The sequence below is a fragment of the Typopeltis vanoorti genome, chromosome 10 (assembly GCF_054136105.1).
Source record: "Typopeltis vanoorti isolate ZY-2024b chromosome 10, IOZ_Tvanoo_1.0, whole genome shotgun sequence".
Classification (NCBI taxonomy): domain Eukaryota; kingdom Metazoa; phylum Arthropoda; class Arachnida; order Uropygi; family Thelyphonidae; genus Typopeltis; species Typopeltis vanoorti.
This window is the reverse complement of record NC_143558.1, coordinates 110,848,737-110,875,952: the sequence shown is the minus strand read 5'-3', so window position 1 is coordinate 110,875,952 and position 27,216 is coordinate 110,848,737. Positions and strand designations below refer to the sequence as shown.

Here is a 27,216-nt window from a genome sequence, read left to right as displayed (position 1 = left end):
CAAGAAAAGAATACAGGATTGGATAGATGAAAATGGGATATTGTATGGGGGACAACATGGTTTTGTGAAGGGTAGATCATGCCTCAGTAACTTGCTCACGTTTTATAACACAGTGACGGCTGAACTGGATAGGGGTAATGGGTTTACAATGATACTACTGGACCTTGCCAAGTCCTTTGATAGGATACGACATGGAACCCTAATCAGTAAACTGGAGCAGATGAGTATAGATATAGGGTTGGTGAGATGGATAAGAGGGTGGTTGAAGGAGAGATATCAAAGAGTGGTTTATTCGGGAGTGGAGTCTAAAAGACGTCTTGTGACTAGTGGAGTGCCACAGGGCTCTGTTCTTGGACCACTGCTTTTCAATTTGTTCATCAATGTTATTGGAAAGGATCTGAGAGGAAGTGTACACTTGTTTGCTGATGATGCAAAGTTGGGTAGAGCAATTATGAGTACACAGGATGTCAAAATTTTACAGGATGATTTGGATAGTTTGGAGGACTGAGCTAGGAAAAATGGATGTCAATTTAATGTGGCAAAGTGTAAGGTTATGCACTTTGGGGTGAAAAGAATAGCAGCAGTATATTGCATTGGTGGAACCATACTCCAGGAGATTGATGAGGCTAGGGATTTGGGAGTGTTGGTGGATAGGGAGTTGAAGTTTAGGGGGCACATTGCAAAAGTAACTAAAACAGCTCACCAAATCACTTGGCTTCTGAAAAATACTTTAACATGCAGAGACGAACAAGTTGTTGTTCCTCTGTATCGAGCCTTGATAAGACCCCATCTGGACTTCTGTGCCCAGCTATGGGCACCAGGGTTTCTTCGTGATGGGGAGAAAGTGGAGAGGGTCCAGAGACGAGTGACCAAGATGATAGCAGGTCTGTGGAATGAACCTTATGAGAATAGGTTGAAGATTTGTGGGTTGCAGAAATTGGACGATAGGCGAAGGAGGGGTGATATGATTGAGACATTCAAATTACTGAAGGGTTTTTATAAGATCGATCCAGAAGATATTTTTGAAAATATGACTGGTGGTGGGAGGACTAGGGGCCATGCATGGAAGCTGGGCAAGAGCGTGGTTGACAAGGGTGTTAGAGCTAGGTTCTTTACTTGGAGAGTGGTAAATGAGTGGAATAAGCTTCCAGAGTCTGTTGCCGGTGCTACGACCGTGAATGAGTTCAAGGCAAGATATGATAGATACTGTGTGAATGTTGAATAGTTGTTCTTGACATGATGTTAGGGCCTCCCTCGATGAGTCTGTCAACTCCTTGGAGTTTCCCGGAACAATAATAATAATAATAATTTACCATCTTTACTAAAAATTATGCCTAAATAGCTGAAATGTTTTACTTATTCTATAGATTCTTCATTCAAGATGCAGTTAATGTCTTTACTGTTTCTACTTATTTTCATTCTTTGCCTTTTTATTGCTGATTTCATACCAAATTTATTAAATCAGTCAGTTTAGTTAGGGAATCCTGCAGACTTGTACTGGATTTTTATAGGAGTATAACATCATCTACATAAGGCTGATTTTTGCTGATTTTCATACCAAATTTAGTATTGCAGTTATTCAGTTTAGTTAGGGAATCCTGCATACTTGTACTGGATTTTTATAGGAGTATAATATCATCTACATAAGGCAGAGAACTGAAATTGACATCTCCATTTTGGTACTAGGTTTAATTCTGATTTCCTTCATTATGTGATCTGTATAGATGAATAACAGCGGAGATAATGTGCACCCTTGTCACACACCTGATTTAACATCAAACCATCTTCCTGTATCTTCTTCAAATTCTAACTGCTGATTTACACCTCCCATATAGACTATTGTGAGACAGTTTCCTATTTACACCATGTTACAATAAATGTTACACTATTTACAAAATGTTACAATAGTTTCCTATTGTAACATTTTGACCAGCTTTTCTCCTGGCTCCATGTAATGATATGCCTTCTTCAGATCTACAATACTTAAAAACAGATCCTTGTTATATTTCAATGATTTCTCAACTGTTTGTCTTAAAGTGAAAATATACTCCTACTTGGGCTGAATCCTGATGGTTGTTCTTTAATCTTCCCTTCACAACTATTCTTAGCTTCTTCTCAAGTGTACTTGCATAAATCTTATAGAAACACTCAGTGAGGAAATTCCTCTGTAATTTCTACGTTCAATGTTATGTCCCTTATTGTATGTGGGCAGTGTTGCCAATTTAGCTCTTTTGGAGCTAGATCTAGCTCTTTTTTTCTTTCCTAGCTCCAAAAATTTTAATCTATCACCTAGCTCCAAATCTAGCTCCTTCGGAACTAGTTTCAGCTCTTTTTAGTTGTTTTTATAGCTTACTGTTAAAGAAGTTGTTTTAAAAGTTTTCCAGATGTTCGCATTTGATAAGGAATTGTATTATACATTTGGTACGAGCATCGTACACATTTCAAATGCATGATGTCAGTCAGTCATGTGGCTGCCATTTTGTTGCCTTAAAGTTGATAACACAGCTACAAATTAGTCTTTGCACAGTGTTCTGGTTGGTAGTTACAATAGTGAGTGGGAAGTTTTCAAAGACTGATCGTAATTTGTTGCAGTAAAGAGTTGTATACCCTTTTTTAAAAATGAGCAAAGAGAAAAATAAAGCATACAAGCAAAAATTTTGGAGGGAGTGGTTTCAAATAGGAATATTTAGTAAGTGGTTGTATGAAGTTCCTGGTGACGCTACAAAAGGAAACTAAGTTTTGCACATGTGATATAGCTGCTAAATATTGTCAGCTTGTAAAGCATAGCGAAACTAAGAAACATCTTGCTGCTGTTCCTATTAAAAATATGCTTGTGAAAAAGTCTGATGAGACCGTGAACTTTGAAAGTAGTTTAGCATTATTTCTAAATAATGATAAAATATTTCTTTTGTAGTTTAGCATTATTGAGTGATGTGCTGTGGTTGAATATCATCTACTCGTGTTGTGGTTGACCCTTAAGCACTCGGAGTGCTTAAGGGTCAAAGCTGTATAACTGAGAGGAGACCTCCACATAGCCTTTAAAGGAATGTGGAGAACCGACCAGGGCTTCTGACCTAATGTCCAATCCTCACCTTCTCGTGGTGCACCCTGTTGGGTATCTACTTGGATACTGAACGAACAAGGATGGGCTGGCAATTTGGGATTTAGCCGACCAAATTGTATTCTTATTGGTTAAACCAAAATAAAAAATGATAGTACAACGTGACAAAATTTCATGCCGGCTGGCACGTCGCCCGGTTAAACAAGGCCCCTGTTTTTTTCGCCGGGGAACCAGGGCAAACAGCGAAAAGTCAGCTACTGGAACAAATCTGAAAACAAACCCCAACTCAACATCACCAGAGTTAAAGATCGGTACTATCAACGTAAGAAGCCTGAATGGCAAAGAAATGGAGCTAGCCGAGGAATTAGATAAGTACCAGATCGACATAATAGGGGTGACTGAAACAAAAAAGACCAAAACTGGTGAGATCTTTCTGAGCAATAAATACAAAATGTTATATTCAGGCAATGACAATCAAGGAAAAGAAGGAGTAGCCATAGTATTCAACACAAAATACGAGGCTAATCTTCCTGAATGGCAATCAGTCTCAAGTAGAGTAATGTGGGCAAATATGAGAATGGGGAACTGGACAATGAGACTTATTTGTGCCTATAGTCCCACAGAAGGTTCTACTAAGGTAGAAGTGGAGGAATTTTTTGAAGCTTCAGAATAAGCAACTGACACAATGAAAAAGGAAAAGTTGGTCCTTGTTGGGGATCTAAATAGCAGAGTAAGAAATGACTGTGAGACATACAAAAATATTTTGGGAAAATTTGGAGAAAAGAGCAAAGCTAATAATAATGGCAAATATCTGTTGGATTTCTGCTCAGGACATGGACTGTTATTACTAACACCATGTTCCAACATAAAAATGTGCACAAATTCACATGGGGAGAAGAGGCTAGGAATAAGAAAAGTCTCATTGACTATGTTATTGTTGATAGTGATGTTTTCTCCCTGGTGCAGGACACCAGAGTGTACAGAGGATTTGAAATTGGAAGTGATCACTATTTAGTCTTGAGCAAGATAAAATTGAATTTCATATTGAAAAGAATAACATGTAAGAAAGTTTAAAAGCGAATAAAAGTTGAGCAGCTCTCAGATGTGAACTGTAGACTAAAATTCACAAAGATTATTGAAAAAAAAAAAAGGAAAGAGTTTGAGAACAGGAATCAAACCTTGGAGATTCAGTGGCAAACTCTGAAGAAAACATTGATTGATTCTGCCAGAGAGTCATGTGGTGAGGTTGTCTGTAAGGATAAAAAAATCAGAACTCCCTGGTGGACACAGGAAGTTAAAGAGGCAGTGAAGGAAAAGAAGAAAGTATATCAAAAGTTCCTGTCAGCTTGTGCTCTTAGAGAATATAGTGACAAATGCAAGAATTCTAAACACTGTGTAAAACTAGCTAAACAAATGTCATGGGAGGACTTTGGCAAGAATATAGAAAATAAATATAAAGAAGGTGGCAAAATATTCTGGAGGTTGTTGAAGAAGCTTAGGAATGGAGGAAAGAGTGCTGTAAAAGGAGTTAGAGATGATAAAGGTGACATGAAAACGGGAGAAAAAGATATCCTTGAAGTATGGAGTAATTACTTTGAAAAACTGCTAAATGAAACAAGCAGTGATGACAGCACAGTGGTAAAAAACACTGACCAGGCATGCAGTCAGGAATACATAACCATACTTGAAGTAGAAAGAGCCATCAAAGGCTTGAAATGTGGAAAGGCAGCAGGAGTAGATGATATTCGATCAGAAATGCTGAAGTATGGTGGTATAAGAGTCTTACAGTGGCTGCACTGCATAGTTCAGAAAGCCTGGACAGAGGGACGAATTCCCGATGATTGGAGTAGAGCTCTCATAGTACCCATATATAAAAAGGGAAATAAAACTGCATGTGAGAATTACAGAGATATTTCCCTACTGAGTGTTCCTGGCAAGATCTATGCAAGTATACTTGAGAAACGGTTGAGAAGAATTGTGGAAGAAAAGCTTGGTGAAGAACAAGCTGGTTCTTCACTCTATTTGACAGGCCAAATAGAGGCTGTCAGGATCAGATTCACTTTGCGACAAATAGTCGAGAAAGCATGGGAATATAACAAAGATCTGTATTTAAGTTTTGTCGATTTGGAAAAGGCATATGACAAGGTGCCAAGAGAGAAACTATTCAATACGCTGCAGTTATATGGTGTCAATGGGGCATTATATCAAGCAATACTTAGTCTTTATTTGAGTTGTAAGTCAGCAGTTAGAATTGAAGGAAGTACAGGAAGATGGTTTAATGTTAAATCTGGTGTGAGACAAGGATGTACATTATCCCCTCTGTTATTCATTATCTATATGGATCACATTATGAAGGAAAATGGTATTAAACATGATATCAAAATTGGAGATGTTAATGTCAGCTGTTTGCTTTATGCAGACGATGTTATACTTCTAAATAAATTTGCTACAAGTCTGCAAGATTCTCTGACTAAATTGAATAGCTGTTGTAATAGATATGGTATGAAGGTCAGCAATAAAAAGACGAAGATAATGAAAATAGGTAGAATCATTGAAAATGTCAACTGTGTTGTGAATGGAGAACCTGTGGAACAAGTAAAACATTTCAGCTATTTAGGCACAATTTTTACTGAAGATGGTAAATTAAATATAGAAATAGACAACAGAATCAGCAAAGCTGGTATGGTGGGAAATCAGTTGAATAAATTCATATGGAATAAGAGAGAAATTAGTCAGAACACTAAATTAGCTGTATACAAGACAGTGTTCAAACCAGTTTTAACTTATGGATCTGAGAGCTGGGTCAGAAGTAAAACACTTGACCAAAGACCAGAGACTGCAGATATGAGAGTCCTGAGAAAGATTAGAAGCGTGAACAGATGGCATCAATGGCAATATTATATTAAAAACGAGGATATTAGGAAAGAACTTGACGTTTTCAACATCCAGGAATGTGTTAGCAGAGCTAATCTCATGTGATATGGTCACTTAAACAGAATGGGAGAGGAAAGATTAGGAAAACAAGTGTTCTCTGCCAGGTTGGCAGCAAAATGACCCACAGGAAGACCAAGATATAGGTGGATTGATACGGTACAAAGTGCCTTAGACTATAGAAATATAGTCTGATAATGTTGGAGTCTTGACAAGTAACAGATTGATTTGGAGGAAAATTGTAGATAGGAAATTAATAATGATGTAATTTTTTTCATGTAGTACTATTATATCCTGTACACCCCTTGAGGGTACATGGCAGGAATTTGATGATGATGTTGTTGTCACCCAATAATGTTGACAACACATCACTCAACTGTTGCGATCATCTAGTAGTTCTTTGCAAAAATATCATCCCAGACAATCAAATTATGCCGAAGTAAAAATGCAACAAAACTAAGGGATCTGCAATTGTAAAGAATATTCTAACTGAGCATTTTGAAGAAGATCTAATTGGGACATTGGAGATGAAAATTTCAACATGCTAATAGACAAATCGAATGATATCACAGTGAATAAGATTTTAGGAATGGCCATCATTTATTATAGCAAGAAATTCAACAAAATTATGCATACATTTCTGAGCATGGTGATTCTAGAAAAGTGTGATACTAGTGGTATTGTGGCTGCACTGAAAAAAGAGCTCTTGACGAAGCTCTTGAAACTGGCCATTAAAAATCTCATTGCAATTGGTACAGACAACTCCAGTGTTATGGTTGGTGTCAATAATGGCATTTATGAACAGCTGAAGGCGTATATTCTTTCCTTAATTTTAATTAGGTGTGTATGACATTCATTTCAACTCGCAATATCTCACACTTGTGCAGAATCTTTCCCAATAAAATTAGAATTTTTAGTTGCCGAAATGTATAAGTGGTTTTGACACTCTTCTTCAAGACAATACAAAGAGCTGTATCAAACTATCAACGAAAATGATGCTCCTCTGAGAATTGTAAGCAATTGTGAAACAACATGGCCCTCCATTGAACCTTCAGTGACAGACTTCTCAGCCAGTGGTTGGAATTAAAAACTCACTTCGAAGTCATGAGTGTGACTGAGAAATGTTACAAAGCTCAAATTTTGTGGGTGATGTACAAAGATTAAAGGAATCTGTTGTAACTTTTATTTTTACATCCTGTTCAAGTTAAGCAAGTTAAAATTTTCGAATCTAACAGTGCAGATAATATGATTTCTGGTATTGGATCATATGGTATTGGATGACCTGCGAGTCAAAGAGCATGAAATTGATGAGACTATAGGCATTTCAAAAGAATGCATAAGATATATATTGCATAAAGAATTGCAAATGAAAAAGCTTTGCAAAAAATGGGTGGCATGCTTGCTCACAGCAGATCAAAGACACACTCGCATGAAAATGTCTGAATAGTGCTTGGATCATTTTAACAAGAATAAAACTGATTTTGTGTGTCACTATATTACTATGGATGAGACTTGGATTCACCATTACACACCAGAATCAAAACAGTGGACAGAAGCCGGTTGTTCAGTGCCAAAGAAGACAAATTCGGGTCCGTCAGCAGAAAAGGTCATGGTATCAGTGTTTTGGGATGCTACAGGCATTTTGTTCATTAATTATTTTGAAAAGGGTGAAACAATAACCGAGGAATATTATTCTGATCTTTTAACCAGACTAGATGAAAAAATTTGTGAGAAAAGATCCGGTTCGCAGAAGAAATAATCATCACCTGCCCACAAAGGTGTTTTGGCAATGGGAAAATTAAGGGATCTGCACTATGAATTGTTGGAACATCCATCCTATTCCAAAGATTTGGCTCCCTCTGACTTCTACCTCTTTCCTAAACTAAAACTCTTCCTCACTGGTCAGTGTTTTTCTTCAAATCAAGAGGTGATTGCACCTGCAGAGGGGTATTTTACAGATCTTACTGAGAACCACTGCAGGGATGGGATAATGGCGCTGGGGCATACCTGGAATAAATGTGTCTTAAGGGAGATTATGATGAAAAATAAAAATAATTTTGAAATTATAAATTCATTTTTTCATTGTTAGGCCAAGAACTTTTCAGATTACCCATGTAGTTCTGTACCATATGCGCTGTACTCCAGTCTTCTGGAATTTGACCCACTGATCAGATCTCCTGAAGTACGTTTTTTTTTGAAGAACATTTAAACGTTTTATAGTGGCTAAAAAACGTTTATACCTTCATATTTGAGATCTGGTCAAATATCATCTGTTTCTGCCTCTGCACATTTCAATGTTTTGATGGCTTTTCTGTCTCAAGTATTTATATCTACTCTTGAATGTTTCCTACCACTGTGCTGCTACTTCCTCTTTCATTTAACAGTATTTCAATGCTGGTACCTGATATATCTGGATTATCTTTATCTTCAGTTTTCATGCCAGCTTTATCATCTCTGATTCCTTTTACAGCAATTTTTCCTCCATTTCTAAGCTTTTTTCAATAGCCTCCAGAATATGTTACTGCCTTCCTGATATTATTTTCCGTGATATTTGTTTAGTTTTCCTGACTTTTGTTTAGCTGATTTGCTTTCTTACATTTTTGTCTGTATTCTCTAAAAGCACAAGTTAACTTACTTGCCACGAACTTTTGATAATCTTCAAGAATTTTCTCCTCCTTTCCATGGTCAGACTACTGTTTCCATTCTCAAAATCCAGATACTTGTTGTGATCTTATTTCAGAAGTTATCTATGTTGGATTGAAGGCCTTCATTTTGCACTCTGTTCAAAATTCCCATCCTATATCCATTCCAAAGTTTTCCCCAAAAAAAAAAGAAAAAAAGTGTCAGTCCAAGAATAGTTTATCATAACAGCTTAAAACAGCTTATCATAATTGGCTCAAGGCAAAAACTCCAGCTTCATTTTTGAAGCCTACATTAAAGTCCACAACAATTGCTATTCCATCTTTAACCTCAAGTCTTACTTTAAAAGGGCTAAATGTAAAAAATCACTACCTGTGCCAGTGGTAGTTGTGCCATCTAGTTCTTTGCCAAAGCTATTGGGCACAATTTGTGCTTATGCTTCTTTATCACCCAGATGTATTGTAGCATCACCTAAAGCTGATCTTTGGACATTGTTCTCATCCACTCCAGAATATATGACAAGGCAAATCATCTTCTTTACCTGGATCATTGCATTTGATTCCTCTTATCACCTTCCATCCGAAGACATCAGAAGATTCTTAAAACACCTAAATACCAAAAAGGTTTCTCAGTCTGATGGAATCTCACCATTTGTGCTTAAGAGATGTATTCCTGAACTAACAGCTGTTCTTTATCATCTGCCATCATCTTTATCCATCCTGCAGCATGGAATAAGCATATACATCAGTTTTTTTTTAAAGATAAGTGTCTTCCTTCAAATTATTCACCATCTTAACAATTTGCCATTGTATGGTCTCTCTTCCTTCCTTTCTTCCTTTGCAGTTGGATCACCAATTTTCTCTCTCTCTGATTGCGTACTATATCTAATGATAGATGGTCTATCAATGGTAGAAGGTGTACTTCATCAATACAAACTTTGTAGTGAAATATTTCAAGCTTCAAGAGATCATTTATAATAAGTGCCCTTAATACTGATTTTCATACCATTGTTCAGTGGGACAATAACAACCTAGTAGGTATAGGGAGAAGGACTTTTAATGCATCCAAAACACAATTTTATCTTTTATTCATTTCTCACAAGCAAAGACCTTAGTTCTCTTACCTTTAACAATGTTTAACTTAACAGTAAAGATCAGTGATATTAATGGAAAATTGCCATTGTATGGTTTGCCTTCTTTCCTTTCAGTTGGATCATGAGTTTTTTCTCATCCTTTACTATATATAATGGCAGGTGTTCCTTCTTTCCTTTTCCTATTAATAATGGTGTTCCTTGGGGCTCTGTTATTTCACCTACTGACTTCATATATATATATATATATATATATATATATATATATATATATATATATATATAAACTACTTTCTATCACTGACCTCAAACTCTGCTCAAGTTTTGCTAATGATAGTACTTTCCACTTATATGATAAACCTTGTAGTGACGAAATATCTCATATTTTAAGATAATGTATAATACATGCTCTTAGTACTGATCTCCACACCATTCTTCACTGGAGCAATAACAACCTGGTCAAATTTAATGCATCCAAAATAGTTTTTTTTTTCTTTTTTTTTTTCTCTATCTCACAAGCAAAGACCTCAGTTCTCTTATAGTTCACCCGCTGATTAGAGGTCCCTCGACACTTCTGCGCATGTCAGAAAAAGGAGAATCCATTCCGATAATAGGGTAATCAATCTGTCTTCTGGGATGTGTTTGTTTATTATTACAGGTCGGAAAATTTAGCTTTTCTTTTACAAACATTGTTGTTTTTAAAGTGTAACTATTTTGCTTGTATAACAGTTGGAAAAATGTACGTAGAGTATTAACAAAATTAAAAAAGGTATAGAATAAAACAAAAATTTAACTAAGTTTATTTTTAAGAAAGTTTTCTATAAAATAAAAATAATCATACATAAAAACAGAAATTTTTTCAAATGAACTTAGATATTATAAATATACAATTGAGAGAACTGAGGCACTTTAATGTCCTAAACCAATTAACTATTTATGACTTGTTGTGACTCTTTTAACAAACCCATGCAAAAAAAAAAAGGTTGGAAAAAAATACCATTATCAAATCTTTTTAATCTTCATTGTCATCTGAATTGGTGTCCGAATCGCCATCACTTTCACTTAAACTGATCACCAAAGGTTCGCATAATTCTTCGATAATTCCGTCTCTGTCCCAATACATATTTTCCAATGAGGTGACATGAAAGCAATATTTTCACCAGTTGTGAACTGTAATACTTTCAATCGCCTGTTCTGAAAGCTTAAAAGTTTCGACATGTCAATATCTCCAGTTACGTTGCAATGGCGAATGAAACTTTTCACTTCTGCCCAAACATACTCAATAGAATTAATATCACAATGATATGATGGTAGCCTCAAAGCTAGAAATCGATGCTCTTTGAGCATCGTGTCAAATTTAAATAGTTTCATTGTGGGCGAGTTTCTTTTGACCAAATTAAGCAATTCAAGTTTTTGCATATCTGGGGAATGAGAAATGTTATTTGCAGAGAGCCAATCCATAAGAACTTGCTTCTTATTATACCAATTTGGAACTTTGCTTAATCGAATAGAGTGATATGAAGCGTCATCAATTATAACAACAGAATTTTTAGGAAGGTTTGGAATCAGTTTTTCTTCTGCCCACTTTTCGAAGAGCGTAGAATTCATTTGCCTATGATAATTGGCTTTGTATAGTGAGTTTGAATTCGGTAAAAATCCCATTTCTCCACCTGCACACAAAATTATTATGCGCCACGAGGCATTTCCGGTTTGTAGCACTCCACATTCTTCTTTAGACTGCCAACATTTTCCAAAGTTAAATTACTATCAATCCAAGTTTCATCTAGATACACAATGGTCTTTTCTCCTCCCTGAAACGTCTTATTGCTCTCAAATACTGCATTCTAGATAAAACAATGTCACTTCGCTCCATGATAAGTTTCCTGTTATTCTGGGACTTTTTAAAACAAAATCCGATTTCATGAAGTATTTTCCTTAAAGTTTCTCTTTTCCAAGGAAAATTAATTTTTTCTTTAAGCACAGGAATCAATTTTGGAACAGTTGGCACTCTTTTCTCGACCACGTAAAATTCGTGAATAGTTCTTCTTATAACGTCTACATCAAAATCATTCAAGGCAACGGTTTCGATGGTTTTCTTTACTCTGGCGCTTTTTTTTAGGAGATTTAAATTTTGGCTTGCCTTCACCTTTTGATTCCCTACGAATTTTTTTAACAGTCAACTCAGTCCACCATTGCCATGATCAGAACTCAGTCCACCGTTGCCATGAGTTGCCCCAGTCCTGAAGATACTTTAGGCAAACATTATTTGCCTGAAGTATCTTCAGGATACTTCAGGCAAATAATATTTGTTTGCTTACACTTGGATAATGGATTAAACTAAATATGTAATTTATAGTATAACCAAGTGAAAAAAAACTTCCAACATTTATAAAATTTAATTTGCAATTGTGTGGAAAGACTTTTCTGTTCACAGTACATGTTATTTATTTTCACGGTATTTATTTTGACATAGAATAAGAAAATAATATTTATTAACTTATTTGCTGATATTTTGCTGGTATTATATCCAGCATTCTCAGAGCACAAAGACAGTTTGTCACAGTGCACAAAACATCAGCAAAATGGTATAACAGTGGGACTAGTTTAAAAAATAATGTAATGGACAATATAAGGAACTAAAGTTAATTAGGAAGCATCTATTTTGGAAAAAGAGAGAAAGCAATTATTAATTAGATCTTAAAATGACTGTCTTTCAGATTTTTGATAAATTTATATAGCCATACTGGTCGAGGTTTGGAATATGTTGTAAAGCTTCTGTTTATTCCAAACACATATGTGAAGTGACATCCAAGGCATGGTTCACTAAACCATGCCTTATCATAATGGTGCCAGATGTATTGTTTATGTTCATGAAGGTAGATGTCAACAGTTCTTCCTATCTGTCCATAGTACACCCAATCACAAGAACAGGACACTTCATAAACTTGGATGTGATAAAGAGTTTGTCCTTTGGTGAATGGATGAGAGTAGCCAATTTGACATAAGGTTTAAATACTGTGCATAGCTGATATTTATTGAGCCTTCTTCATATCCTTTCAGATGTCCCTTGAATGTATGGAATGACAACAGTTTTGCTGCAGTGTGTGATAGGCAGTGGAGGGGATTTCTGGGGAGCATTTATTATTTTTTCTGTCCTATGGAGATTATAGCCATTGGCTAAGAAGGTGTGACGTGAGTGAGTGAGTTCAGCAGTAAGAGCATTGTCCTTGGAACAAATAGCTCTAGCTCTGTGGGTTAGTGTTTTTAGGATACCATACTGTTGAGCTGGATGATGGTATGACTGTTTGTGCAAATATCTTCCTGTATGTGTGGGTTTTCAATAAACAAAAAAAAAAAAAAAAAAGATAAGGAAGCGTCTGGAAGCCATGTGATTAGTGTATCCAGGAAGTGGATTTTAGGGTGTTGGCTATTTAAATGCACCAAAAATGTATCCAATATGTCTGGACCATGTGGCTAAATATCAAACCACTGATCTGGGCAGCGCAGGCACCAGGGGGTAGGAACCCCTTTCGGGTCATCAGAATTCAAGGAGAACCAGCCTAACAGTCCGGAACTCAGCTGGGGGAAGAACCCCCTTTCGAGTCATCAGAATTCATGGGGAACCGGCCTACCAATCCGGAACTCGGAGGATTGGGTGCTATAAGCGCTATTGGGGCAGAGCCCCCCTTTTGAAGACGACACTCAGGGGCTACTTTGAGTGTAGAGTCTTCAAAATTCAAGTCATCAGACTTCAAGGAGAACCGGCCTACTAGTCCGGAACTCGGGGGATTGGGTGCCAGGGGACGTAGCCCCCCCCCCCCCTAGTATAATATAATATGATGTTAATAACTATACAGTAACTTTTAAAGCACTGATTTCCTTTTTAGGGATGTTTGGAATGAATTAGGATGTTGGCCACATTCAAACGAATGTTATTGCCTGTTGCTGGAGGCAGGTTATACTTCCTTGTTCAATGGCATTTTGGCTTTTGGAACTTGCCTGTGAGTAACGGCAAAATTATGTCCTCAATGCATTAACAGTTTCATCTGTTAGGGCTATTGAGATAAATTCACAACAATGCGATCTTGTAATTGCAATCGTCTCATAGTACTATGATGCTGGTGGATTTCAAATTTTTCTGGTGCCAGTTTTTAACTTTGGTGAATTCTTTATTAGCTGTTGCATCCGAGATGCTGTCAAGGATATTCCCCAGTTTGTTGTGTTGAGCGTTGATGGCTGCATTTATTTATGGAGCTCTCAAAAATAAATGCAGCTATCAATGCACTATGTGAAATATTCTGTGAGGTTTTAAACTCAGAACTGTGGGATATCCATGACAGCATCTCTGATACAATGGCCAATAAAGAATTCATCTAAGTTAAAAACCTGCATGAGAAAAAATTTAAAATCCTCCAGCTTCAAGTGCTATGAAATGACTGCAGAGTGAGATTGTTTTTTGAATCAACAGAATCTTTAAAACGTATTCCAAACCTCAACAGGTATAAATTTACCAAAAATCTGGGAGACAGTCATTTTAAGATCTAATTAATATTTGTTTACTCTCTTTTTCCAACATAGATGGTGCCTAATTAGGACTTTACAATTTATTTTTTTAAACTAATCCCACTGTTATACCATGTTCTTGTTGTTTCGTGTACTGTGGCAAACTGTTTTTATACTCTGAAGATGATGGATATAATACCAGTGAATCAGCAATATAAGTTAATAAATATTATTTTTACTTATCATTCTGTGTTGTCATTAATTTGCAATGCTTATAATTTAATTTATTATGCTTTGGCCAAATCTAATTAGCACTTCAGTCAAATGGCAGAATGAAGAAAGATTAAAAAATGCGTAATAAAATTTCACCAAATCCACAAGCAAATAAATGAATATATATATATATATATATATATATATATATATGCATACATAGACAGGTCGTCCTTGACTTATGACGATTTGTGCTTATGATAGCCAGAAATTATTATTAAAAATTCTCTAATTTCACTTTGCCACCAGCATATACATACATATATCACATTGCTTTTGCATATGCATTGCAGCGTTGCCATTAGTTGACAAGCAAAGCCTATCACCAGTACGTAATAGCTGCTGTTATGATTCGCCCATTTCTAACTTATCACAGCCTTTGACACATTAGTTGCTAATCAGCAGTCGAAGTGTTCGTTTCTCTCATCGCAATTTTTGTATCTTATCATAACCCTATCATTTCCAGTAAGAGAAGTAATACTACTGATGAAAATTCCAACATGAAAAAGAGGGCAAGGAAAACTTTAAGTTTAGATGTTAAAATAAAGGTCATTAAAGCATATGACAGATGAAAAAAAGTCGGGGACGCAAATTCCCAAACAGGAATTCCCAAAATCTTATTGCGAGAATTTGGAATTACTACCGCAGGAGACAATTGGACAATTGAAGAGTACAATGAGCATAGTATGTTAGAACAAATTGGTGAAGAAATCTTTGAAATTGCAAGAACGCTGGATCTAGAAATCAATATTACCAATATAGAAGAAATAGCAGATCATGAAGAAGGTGAACTGACTGATCAAGACTTGATTTTCCAAAACGAAAAGTTGTAGAAGTAGTGTATTTAGTTTAGAAAGGAATAATGAGGAAGATGAAGAAGAGGAATCATTAAAAAAATTTACTGTAAAAGGATTAGCTGAAGTATTTTCTGAACTAAATCAAGGACTTCAGCTACTCGAAAATACGGGTCAAGACACTGATTGCTTTGCCAAAGTCAAAAAGCAAATTTGAGAAGTCAGATGTTATTGCGAAATATATGAAGAAAAAAAGAAAAAAAAACCAACAGACAACATTAACCAATTTTCTGCTTAAAAAAACTATTCATGATCGCAAGAAATAAGTATATCATCCAAATGAATGACAGTTACATCATCATCAAATTCCTGCCATGTACCCTCAAGGGATGTACAGGATATGATAGTACTACATGAAAAAAATTACACCATTACTAACTTCCTATCTATAATTTTCCTCCAAATCAGTCTGTTATGTGTCAAGACTCCAACATTATCAGATCTTATATTTCTATCGTCTAAAGCACTTTGTACCGTATCAATCCACCTATATCTTGGTCTTCCTCTAGGTTGTTTTGCTGCCAATCTGGCAGAGAACACTTGTTTTGCTAATCTTTGTTCGCCCATTCTGTTTAAGTGACCATACCACCTGAGATTAGCTCTGCTAACACATTCCTGGATGTTGACAATGTCAGGTTCTTTCCTAATATCATCGTTTTTAATATGATATTGCCATTGATGCCATCTGTTCACGCTTTTAATCTTTCTCAGGACTCTCATATCTGCGGTCTCTAGTCTTTGGTCAAGTGTTTTACTTCTGACCCAGCTCTCAGATCCATAAGTTAAAACTGGTTTGAACACTATCTTGTATACAGCTAATTTAGTGTTCCGACTAATTTCTCTCTTATTCCATATGAATTTATTCACTTGATATGTATGTATTCTGCTACAAAAAGCATTTATCTTTAACATCTATTTGTTTTTATGTTATATTGCCAAAATGGAAGACTTTAGGCTTTTCTTTGATAAAAAAAGGAAAATAAAATTTTGCTTCCCCGAAATATAATAACTGTCAAATTTTTAAAATATAGAGCTGAAATGCTTCAATTTGAAATAAGTAATATACTGTAATGGAAGATTAATATTACGGATCTATCCATATTTTATAGCCAAATGTAGAAAGAAACTTAAAACTTCGAAAAATTTACCAGATTTACATAGCCTTCTCATAAACTTTCTAGTAAATTTCCAAAAGTAAGAAAATTTTTCTACGTTATTTACTTTTGTTTGTTTCCGTGTTTTGCTATAAAATATATATGCATCTGTAATATTGTCTATTACAGTATCTATGTATGACATAAATTTTCAGCTCTGTAGTTTAATATTTTATTATTCACCCACCTCAAGATCACTTATGATGAATTGAACTTTCTGACATAGCTTAGTTACATCGTCGAATGCATTGTTGTCATCACTTCTACCAGCAATTCTTTCGAACTTGGTCAGTTTGAAGCCTGGTATTTCAGGCTGGTGAAACTTACTTAATTCATTAATAAATGGTGAATACCACTTATTTGTGTTGTTTAAATAGTGCAGCCAAGGCAACTGATTCAGGTCTTGTTCATGTAAGCTTGTTGGAAAAATTTTGAAACTTCACTTGCTTTCTACGTTTGCCTATAAAATATAGATGGATCCATAATATCATCCATTTTGATATCATAAAACTATATTTAACTTAATAGAGAATACTGTATTTAACAATCAATGCAGCATAAATATCAGAAAAACTGTTGCATGAATATTTTTCTTCAGTCATTTCCTAAATCACTGATATACCATATGCAACTCTTTGATATCTCCTATCTACATCATCAACTTCATATCCATCCTCATTTTCTAGTTTATGCAATAGTTACGTACGTATTTATTTTTCAGTGCCTTTGCAAATATCCAACAGTATCACTGGGTACGCATTACTTTATTCCAACTCTGTTGTCACTTTATTATAAAAAGTGAGCACATTACTAAGGCAAGACCTACCCTTCACAAAACCTTATTTCTCCCTATAAATTATCATATTCCAATACATCCAGGCCTGAATTCTGTCTTTTACCAACTTTTCCAATTACCCATCACTACTGAGATTGGTTGGTCTATAATATGCTACATCTATCTTGGAGCATCCTTTATGAATGGAAGTCTGTCATTTTCCCACTCCCTTGGCACCTTTCCAGAACTGAGGCAGCTTAATTTAAACCGCTTGGTCAGATAAGATGCTAATTCCTTTGCACATTCTCATAATACACAGGCTGATATACTATATAATCTTCTGATTGTTTTAGCGTAAAGGTTCTGCAATGTTGTAAGCACTACCTGCAATCCATCTACCTCTCTTTTCCCATCAGTCAATGTCGCATTTGGTACTGCAGTATCTCCACCTGCACAGTACACCCTTCCAAAATGATCACTTATTAACTCTTACTATTTTTGTTTCTGTTACCTTTCTACCATCAGCACTCGTTAAAGTCATCATTCTACATTTATTCTTCCTTTTACTTGCCACATGTTGAAAGAATTCTTTGAGATTTCCTTTGGCTTCATAATTAGCTTCGGCCATTCTTACCATACAGGTCACTCTTCTTGCCTCTGCTTTGTGCTTCTTGTTGCCTTTATATTTTCTCCACGGTGTTTTCATTTTCTGCAACTCCTGCTATTAAGCTGCTCTTCATCTAACTCCTACCTGATTTATCCTCCTAACTCTGAGTATGCAGTCTGTTACTGCTTTCCACAAACATATTATGTATTATATATATTATATATTATACAGGTAGTTCCCGCCTTTACGAATTAATTGGTTCCTGGTGACTGTATGTAAATCAGGAATTCGTAAAGCAGGAGTTTATTTGCCTTAGAAATAATGCTATAAGCGAGAGTTATATTCGTAAGAAGGAATATTTAAAATATAAAATGAATATTAAATGATAAGGAAAGACTTTACTGGCCAGAAATTTACATATTTAAAAAATGACATAAGAAAAATTTTAAATTAAAGATTCTTTGAAAAAAAATTAGCTGATTTCTATATCACTGGGTGAATCAGCAGCCATCGAGGTAGTAGGAGATATATTAGGAAGCTTCAGCATCTTTTTTTCAAAGAAGGCCTCGAACGTCATCTGCTTCATTGACTTTCACTTCTTTTTGTATAAAATAGCTCCATAGCAAGCAGAAGCATTATTCATTTTGCTGAAAAATTTACTATATCATCCAAAGTCTGAATTTTGTGATTCAAAGATTGCTTGAGCTTTTTCGAGAAGTTTAAATGCTTCTTCTAGGCCTTTTAAAGTGAAAAACCCAAGTCGGAGCTTCATAATTGTTATTATCTTCTTCTTCATTTCTTTTTTGTTCCTCTAATTCAAGGAGATCATTGGGTGAGAGTTCCATAATGTGAGATTGATGCATCTCATTAACGTCACCTTCTGAAACTTCCATTTGCAACTGGTTAGCCATACCTAAAATCACTTATTTCAGAATTCAAAATCTTTGTTGGGTCTTCAAAGCCTTCAAAATTATCATTAAACTGAGCATAAAGTTTATGCCAAACTCCTTTCATAGTTTTTCGGAAACTTTATGCTAGGTGTTCTACATTACCTGAAATGCATCTAAAATGTTGAATTTCTTCCAAAACTCTTTGAAAGAAAAGTTTCCATCTTTATTTGCTTCAATTAACATCTCAAAAGTCTCTTTGAGACATTATAAAACATCCAAGCTTGCAACTTTATTCCTTCATGAAAAGAGCTTTCTTCAAACACAATTTGCTTAGCATAGCCTTTTCCTTTTTATCCTGTTGAGTGTTACCACGTCGCTCTGCTTGTGATTGGAAAATTTGAATGCGTACCCACTTTCTACTTGAAATCTTCAAGATCACCCAAAGATGAGGTACCTTTCTTCAAATTTCGTGGAGTATATGAAATTCCATGCACGTGTGGCCTTTCTTACATTGGACAGACCTCTAGAAGTTTTGAAATAAGATAGAAGGAATATGTGGGGGATGTCAATCACAAATAGAATCATCACATCTGATTTAACTCATAATTTCTCAACATCAAATCACGTTATAGATTGGAAAAACAGTTCTATGCCTTACATCGAGAATGACTACAGACACAGAACTTTCAAAGAAGCAACAGTGGTGTTACGCACAGGCAATAATTTAAATAGAAATCAAGGTGCTATTCTTAAAGACATATGGAAACATCTCATCAATTCTCTCAGCTCAACAGAACTACAATATGCGAAAAACTACACAACATGTGGTCATGTATACTGGATTCTAACTGAAGCATTCGAATGCATGCACGGCATCAAACATGAATTATCAAATGTAATGGCCTAGCAGTTACTAAAGTGTATGTTTCATGTAACTTGATGCATTTGTTTTCACACCAGTACAGCCTTGAAAATGCTAGACAGTGGCTAGTGAAACTTGTTGGCTCTTTGTATTTGTAATCATTAAATCTTATGGTCTTTTAACAATTAAAGTTTTTAGTTTTAACACATTAGATCAAATATGAACTGTTTAACTTCACAGATGAAACATAAAGTTCAGTGCTTAGAAAAGGACAAATGCAAAAAAAAAAGCTAAGTTACTAAATCACCTTATATTTCTGAAGAGATGTAGAGATTTTTCTGTCATCTCGAAGTTCTTAGTAGTAAAAGGACATATCCAATCTGCAACAGCCAAAAGAATATACTACAAGACTTCATTAGCGTTAATCAGAGAAAGGATACAACATAACAGGTATGAGCTTAACATAATGTTAAGCTCATACATATTTCATCAAACTGTTCTCTGCACTTCGTGTCAATTATTGACACGAAGTGCATAGAACAGTTTGATGAAATATCTGACAGTTTAAACTACACGACTTGGAATAACGTTGACCACTTATTACATCATCGCTACGAAAAAGCTTTTAGAGCAAGTAAAATCACACAAATTAAAAAAATTTGAGGTATTGTATAAGAACAAATTCCAGTCGCACCATGGTCTCCCTAACAACAAAGTGATTTTCAACTTATCAGATTGCAGGCTTTCTAATCATAAATCAGAAATCCTTAAAAAGGGTTTCAACTTTGCTATCACCCCGAATTTTATTCCTAAAATGGATTTCATATGTGGGATAGAAAAAAGTCTTTATCATCTTCCAGAGGCTACAGCAAATGCTATCAGATTCAATAGTAGATCATTCTTGCCTCAGCAAAACCTCCAATACCTAATACTACTCCATATGGTAAGAAAGCAATCCACAATTTACGTAACAACAAAGACATTATAATAACCAAGGTGGACAAAGGAAATTCAACAGCCATCCTCAACTCGAAAGATTACTTTAATAAGATTAACTTGTTACAAGCAGACAGTTTCACTTACCAAGTCTTAGATAAAAAATCCCATCATGAGTAATCATCTGGAGACTAACGCTCTTATCCGCAATATGACCGGTTGGTCGCATGAACTAAATAAACAACTTAAATCCTTATACCCTATTACTCCATGCCTTTATGGGGCACTGAAGATTCATAAAGAAAATGTATCACTTCGTCCAATAGTTGATGGAAGATCCTCACCTACGTACTTACTAACAAAGCATCTGGCAAATTTAATGAAAGGAAAAATTAGACAAACAGAGACCTACATTAAAAACTCTCAACACTTTATGGAAAAAATCAAAAGTATCCAAATATCACAAATGGACATTATGGCTAGTCTAGATGTAGTGTCCTTATTCACTAATGTACCGGTCGTAGAGGTGGTCAACATTCTAAAAGATCTCTTCCCTCAGGACATCACCGAGTTGTTTCATCATTGCCTAAAATCAAATTTCTTCAAAGTAAATAACATAGTATAAATAATCGGAAGGTCTAGCCATGGATAGCCCCCTCTCACCATCATGCGCAGACCTATTTATGGAAAAACTTGAAAAGGATATTTTTTCCACCATTTCACCTAAACCGTCGATTTGGTGGAGATATGTCGATGACGTGTTCATCATCTGGAAGGATACCATGGAAAACCTTTTCATGTTTCTTAATAAAATCAACTCACTACATAATAAGATCAAATTCACTATGGGACTGGAGAAGAACAAAGAACTACCCTTTCTTGACATACTGGTGAGGAGAGAAGATAACAGTGTCCAACTGTCCATTTACAAGAAACCCACAGATACAGGTAGATATGTAGATTATTCGTCTAACCATCATAGATCACAAAAACACAGCATCGTTCATATTCTCTGTAATAGAGCCTTAAGGTCTATTTCGAAAGAAGTAGATGTACAGAGAGAACTGTCACAAATAGCTAACATTCTGTCTCTGAATGGATAGCCGTCTAACATTTTAAACAAATTGCTTTTTAAAGACAACCCCCAATAACCTGGAACGGAGTCACAATATGTGTCCGCAGCTGTCATTCCATATATTAATTCAGTATCCACAAAATTGGCGAGAATGTTAAAAGCTCATAACATCAGAGTAGTTTTTAAACCAACTCACACGATTAGACAAGTCTTAAGATCACCCAGAGATGAGGTACCTTTCTTCAAATTTCCTGGAGTATATGAAATTCCATGCATGTGCGGCCTTTCTTACATTGGACAGACCTCTAGAAGATTTGAAATAAGTCAGAAGGAACATGTGGGGATGTCAATCACAATAGAATAATCACATCTGATTTAACTCATAATTTCTCAACATCAAATCACGTTATAGATTGGAAAAACAGTTCTATGCCTTACATCGAGAATGACTACAGACACAGAACTTTCAAAGAAGCAGCAGTGGTGCTACGCACAGGCAATAATTTAAATAGAAATCAAGGTGCTATTCTTAAAGACATATGGAAACATCTCATCAATTCTCTCAGCTCAACAGAACTACAATATGCGAAAAACCACACAACACGTGGTCACGTACCGGATTCTGACTGAAGCATTCGAATGCATGCATGCCATCAAACATGAATTATCAAATGTAACGGCCTAGCAGTTACTAAAGTGTATGTTTTCATGTAACTTGATGCATTTGTTTTCAAATGCATCAAGTTACATGAAAACTCATGAAAAGTTACATGAAAAGTCTCCACCAGTACAGCCTTGAAAATGCTAGACAGTGGCTAGTGAAACTTGTTGGCTCTTTGTATTTGTAATCATTAAATCTTATGATCTTTTAACATTAAAGTTCTTAGTTTTAACTATCCAATATTTCACTTGAGATGTGGTAAAACAATATTTTCCCTGAACTCTTTCACTATGACAGTATACTTTGTTCTTTTTCATTTCCACTCTTTTCTTTTGTAATATGCACTATTTGGTGAATGCCAAATAGTGCAAAAAATGTTGACGTGTGTAAAACATTTTCTTTGTCTTCTTCCACAGTATCAATATTGTGGAAGAATAAAGATATTTACATATTGTCACTAGAAAACAGTAATTGAAACAAAATTTAGAAATTGCAAGTTAGGTATGGATGAAGCATTAATTGAAGAATTTTAAAAATAGGAGGTAGATTTAATTCTTCATAGTAAGTAATGGTTATAATGAGGAAATTTTATTAGTCCCATGGTGCTTGTTATAAGCAAGTTGGACTGTTTATATATATATATGTGTGTGTATAAACAAACTGTATAATAAGCCTGCACAGTAAATATTAAAAAAAAAAAAATCGTCACATTTTATCTAGACTAATAAGTAAGGAATGGGAAAAATGTTATTAATAAAAGAAAATACTGTAGTTTGTCAACATTTTATGTTATATCTGTTATTTCAGAACCTGCTCATGGTTGGTGCTGATGCATTAGCATGTGGCATAGCAGATGATAATTTTTGCTCTTCCCTTATGAACTTCACTTGTATCACTATGGAAACTGGTATGAATATCTGATATTTTATTCTTCAGTGGCTTCTTGATTTCATCTTGATTAGATTACTAATACTTACAGTTTATAATAATTATTATTACATTACACCTTCAGGGAGTCCAAGATTCATCGAGGGAGGGATACCCACTCTATAACTCTCTGTCTCCACCAACTACAACGAGCCACAACCACCATCTACAACAACGCCATCTACCACCCCTCACCACCACTAGTATTTTTGCAGACAATCACCAACATCCATGACCACGGCAGGATTCAAACCCATAGCTGTTTGGCTGGAGAGTGGATACGCTAACCATTCAGCCAACCAGGCCAGCAAAAGTTCTTCTAGTCAGTGAATAGAATCGAACTTGCGACGCTCTTTCTTCGGGTGGTTTAGCACTGAGGAGTGCAAACACCATTTCAACTCAGCTACACAGGCTCTTAAGTATAAGCCTGTGTAGCTCAGTTGAGTAATAATTAAGAAATTAAAATACTTACAGTTTATACTTATTCAGTCTTCATTGAACAATTACAATGTAAATTTATGTCAAAATAGTTTTTTCTTCTTTTTTCAGGAGAAGAAGAAAAAATATTTTGATTCAAAACATATTTTTTCTGTCAAAATGCTTTTTTTATAGGTTTTATTTCTGTGAAAATTCCAATATTACTCCTCTAAGTAAATATTAATTTTATGGGTATTTACTTTATTTTTGTTTAGGAGTGCCCCTTCTTATAATTTCATTGGCTTTTTACTCAGCTTTAGGGCATTACTGAAGTTTTGCATAATAGATAGATATATGAAGAATATAAGAGGGAAAATTCAGACATATCTTTGTAGGATGTTGCTGACTGTCTTCTTATTCAGCATCATCCCAGCGTGTGGCGATATATTGTACATTCATCTGCTGTTAAAGGAAGTATGATTGAAAGGAAGGTGTTTTGGAAAAGGTGGAGAATAGAGCAATGTGGCAGAATTATTGATGAAGCAAGGGGTATGTGAATCTTTTTTTGGAAAACCTAGGTTTTTATATATATATATATATATATATATATATATATTATTATTATTAAAGATGGCCAGAAAATAATTTGGGAAGTGGGGTGAAAATATAAATAATTTTTAGGAGAAGGGGAAGGATATGATGGGATAAGATCAGGGATGGGAGTAACGGGGTGTGAGTCGTTTCGACAGTGCATTGTCTTCGGAGTTCATGGGGGAGGTGGAGCTATGTCATGTCGACTTGGTGTTTCTGTAAGTTGCCTAGTGCACTTGTTATAATAAACCACTAAGAAAAGCATGCTTCCTTTATCAGATTTTAATTTTCTATGCTATGCAGAAGCATTCCAGATGGTTATATGAATTTCTGGCATTTCAAAAAATCATAACCAGTATTTTGAAATAGTGGAAAATTTAGAGTTGTCTCAATGGAGAATCAGGAAACACCAAGCCGACATGACATAGCCTCCACTTCCCCCAAGACTCAAAACGGCTCAAACCCTGTTACTCCCACCCCTGATCTTATCCCATCATATCCTTCCCCTTCTCCAAAAAATTGTTTTTATTTTCACCCCCACCCTCCAAAATATTCACTACCCACCCTTAATAATATATCTATGTAAAAAAAAAAAAACCTGGGTTTTCCAAAAAGATTCACATGCTCCTTGCTTCACCAATAATTCTCACACACATTACTTTACTCCCACCTTTTCTAAAACACACTTCCTTTCAGTCATACTTCCTTCCTTTAACATCAGATGAATGTATATTGCCACTCACCGGGATGCCACTGAATAAGAACACAGCCAGCAAATCCTACAAAGGTATGTCTGAATTTTCCCTCTTATATTCTTCATATATTTATCTATCTATGTAAAACTTCAGTAATGCCCTAAAACTGAGTAAAAAGCCAATGACATTATAAAAAGGGGAACTCCTAAACAAAAATAGGCTAAATAGCATAAAATTAATGCTTTTTTTATGTTTGTATATTTTGATATATTTATTTTTTTGAAAGATTGCTGAATCATATACGAGTCCAATCCTCAGCTGAAATGTTCTGTAAGTTGCCTAGTGCACTTGTTATATAAACCACTAAGAAAAGCATTCTTTTTTTTTTATGAGATTTTGATTTTCTCTGCTTTGCAGATGGTTATATGAATTTCTGGCATTTCAAAAAATCATAGCCACTATTTTGAAATAGTGGAAAATTTAGAGTTGTCTCCATGGAGAATTAGGAAATTTCACTATGCTCTTTGCTCTATAACTTAATACTATTAAAAGTTAATTGACAAATCAACATTTTGGCTCTTGTATTATAGCCTCTTCACTGAGTTACAATAGTAAGTAACTGCTTATTACTCTGTTAGCCAGTCTCATATGGTGGTCAGATTTTTTCCACTTTGAAACTTGAGATTTCATCCCTCAAAACAGGCAGACAGACCAGCCAGAATAGCACATCCAGTTTATAGACACAATTTGTTAGCCTCTAGCCTTGGTTGCTTTGGCCATAATTCTGAAACAGCAGCTTACTATATTTGTGTTAATTAACACATTCTAGATCACATGAATATAGACATATATGCAATATAATAATAATGCCACTGTGTTGAAAATGAATGAAGACAATAATAAATTTGAAAGAGTTACTGCTAATGAAAAAAAAAAAAAGCACGTGACTTGACCTAAAATCTGAAAATTGCTTAGAGTCCTGTTGGAACCTTTTTTAGAAGAGAGAGAGAATGTATTGGCATAAGCAACATAGGAGAAATTATTGTGCAATACTAGTCTTGCATGGCTGATTTAGTTGAATGATCAGGTGAATGTTTGGGACTAATGAAGGACTGTTCATGCGGAACATATAGCCTCTCACATTCAAGGCAACGCTATCTTCACAATGTGTAATGTTTTCTACAATGGGGCCTAGTATCTGTCAAGTATTGCTGCTGCAAAAGTATACCTTTGCTAGTTACAGGAAATGCCAACTAGACTTCTAGGGATTAGATGTCCCCTTGGTAAAAGACCACTGCCTTGCTTATTAGGGCCTAACTGGCTTGCAGCCATGTTTGGTTGCCAGAACAAGGACTCCAGTTTCCATTCCCTCAAAGGCATCTCACTCACCCTGTAGGATTTCCCCTCCCTCCCTCCCTTCAAGGGTGCAGTAGTAAAACATTTCTGTAGTCCAGCCAGTAGCTAATATATAAGACGGAACTTGATAGTAACAAATCTGGAGGCTTCCCAATCATCATATATTAAGCCTCCAGTTCATGCCTTACAGGAAGTGCAGATGTCATGGAGTGCAGGGGAACTATTAAAGCCACACACAATGAGGAGACTGGGTTCCTTCTGTGTGGGTAGTCTTTTATCTCTCATTTTCATGACTCTTTAACTCTCTAATTGTGGTATAACTGAATTACAGTTATACTACAGATCACAAAAAAAGTTGCAAAAATCATAACAAAAAAATCCAAATAAAATAAAAAAATCCAAATAAAATAAAAAAATACACAAACATTAATAATCCTCACAAAAAAAAAAAGTTTCCATATCCATTTTATGAACATATAGTAGCATTAACAGCAGTTAATGTGCATTACCCTTACCTATACAATTCAAAACCTAGCTATCACAGTTGGTACTTTACATTCATAAGAGAACTGACATCCCATGTCAGGGAATTCAGAACCTTGAATCTGCTATTCCTGTTTGATTTGCTTTGGTTCAAAATTTTCTTACCAATCCATGTTTTCTATCATTCAAAAAATTAAGATAACCACTCTGGCTGCTTCTATTACTTTTTTAATGTTGCTCCCACCCACCCAATGTTATTTGCAAACTTAAAGAATTTTTTGTACCATGGATGGGCTAAGGATTTTTTTTATTAATTATATATATATATATATTTGTATTTTTAATTTAATTTTTCGCATAGTCTGGAAATCCTGTATAAAGACCAAACATGAAACTTTTTCAAACCACTTCAGGCAGGGCAGTGGTTTCACACAA

General features: G+C 35.3%; 1 protein-coding gene across 2 annotated transcripts in view; it reads left to right on the top strand.

Annotated features, from left to right (window-relative positions):
* Positions 1–27,216, top strand: part of LOC150102691 (condensin-2 complex subunit G2-like) — a 401,754-nt gene that overhangs the window by 285,758 nt on the left and 88,780 nt on the right. For both annotated transcript variants that reach the window (XM_090398912.1, XM_090398911.1), the window contains one exon: positions 23,120–23,219. In XM_090398912.1, coding sequence (XP_090255038.1) covers positions 23,120–23,219 — 100 coding nt within the window. The remainder of the gene's footprint in view (positions 1–23,119; positions 23,220–27,216) is intronic.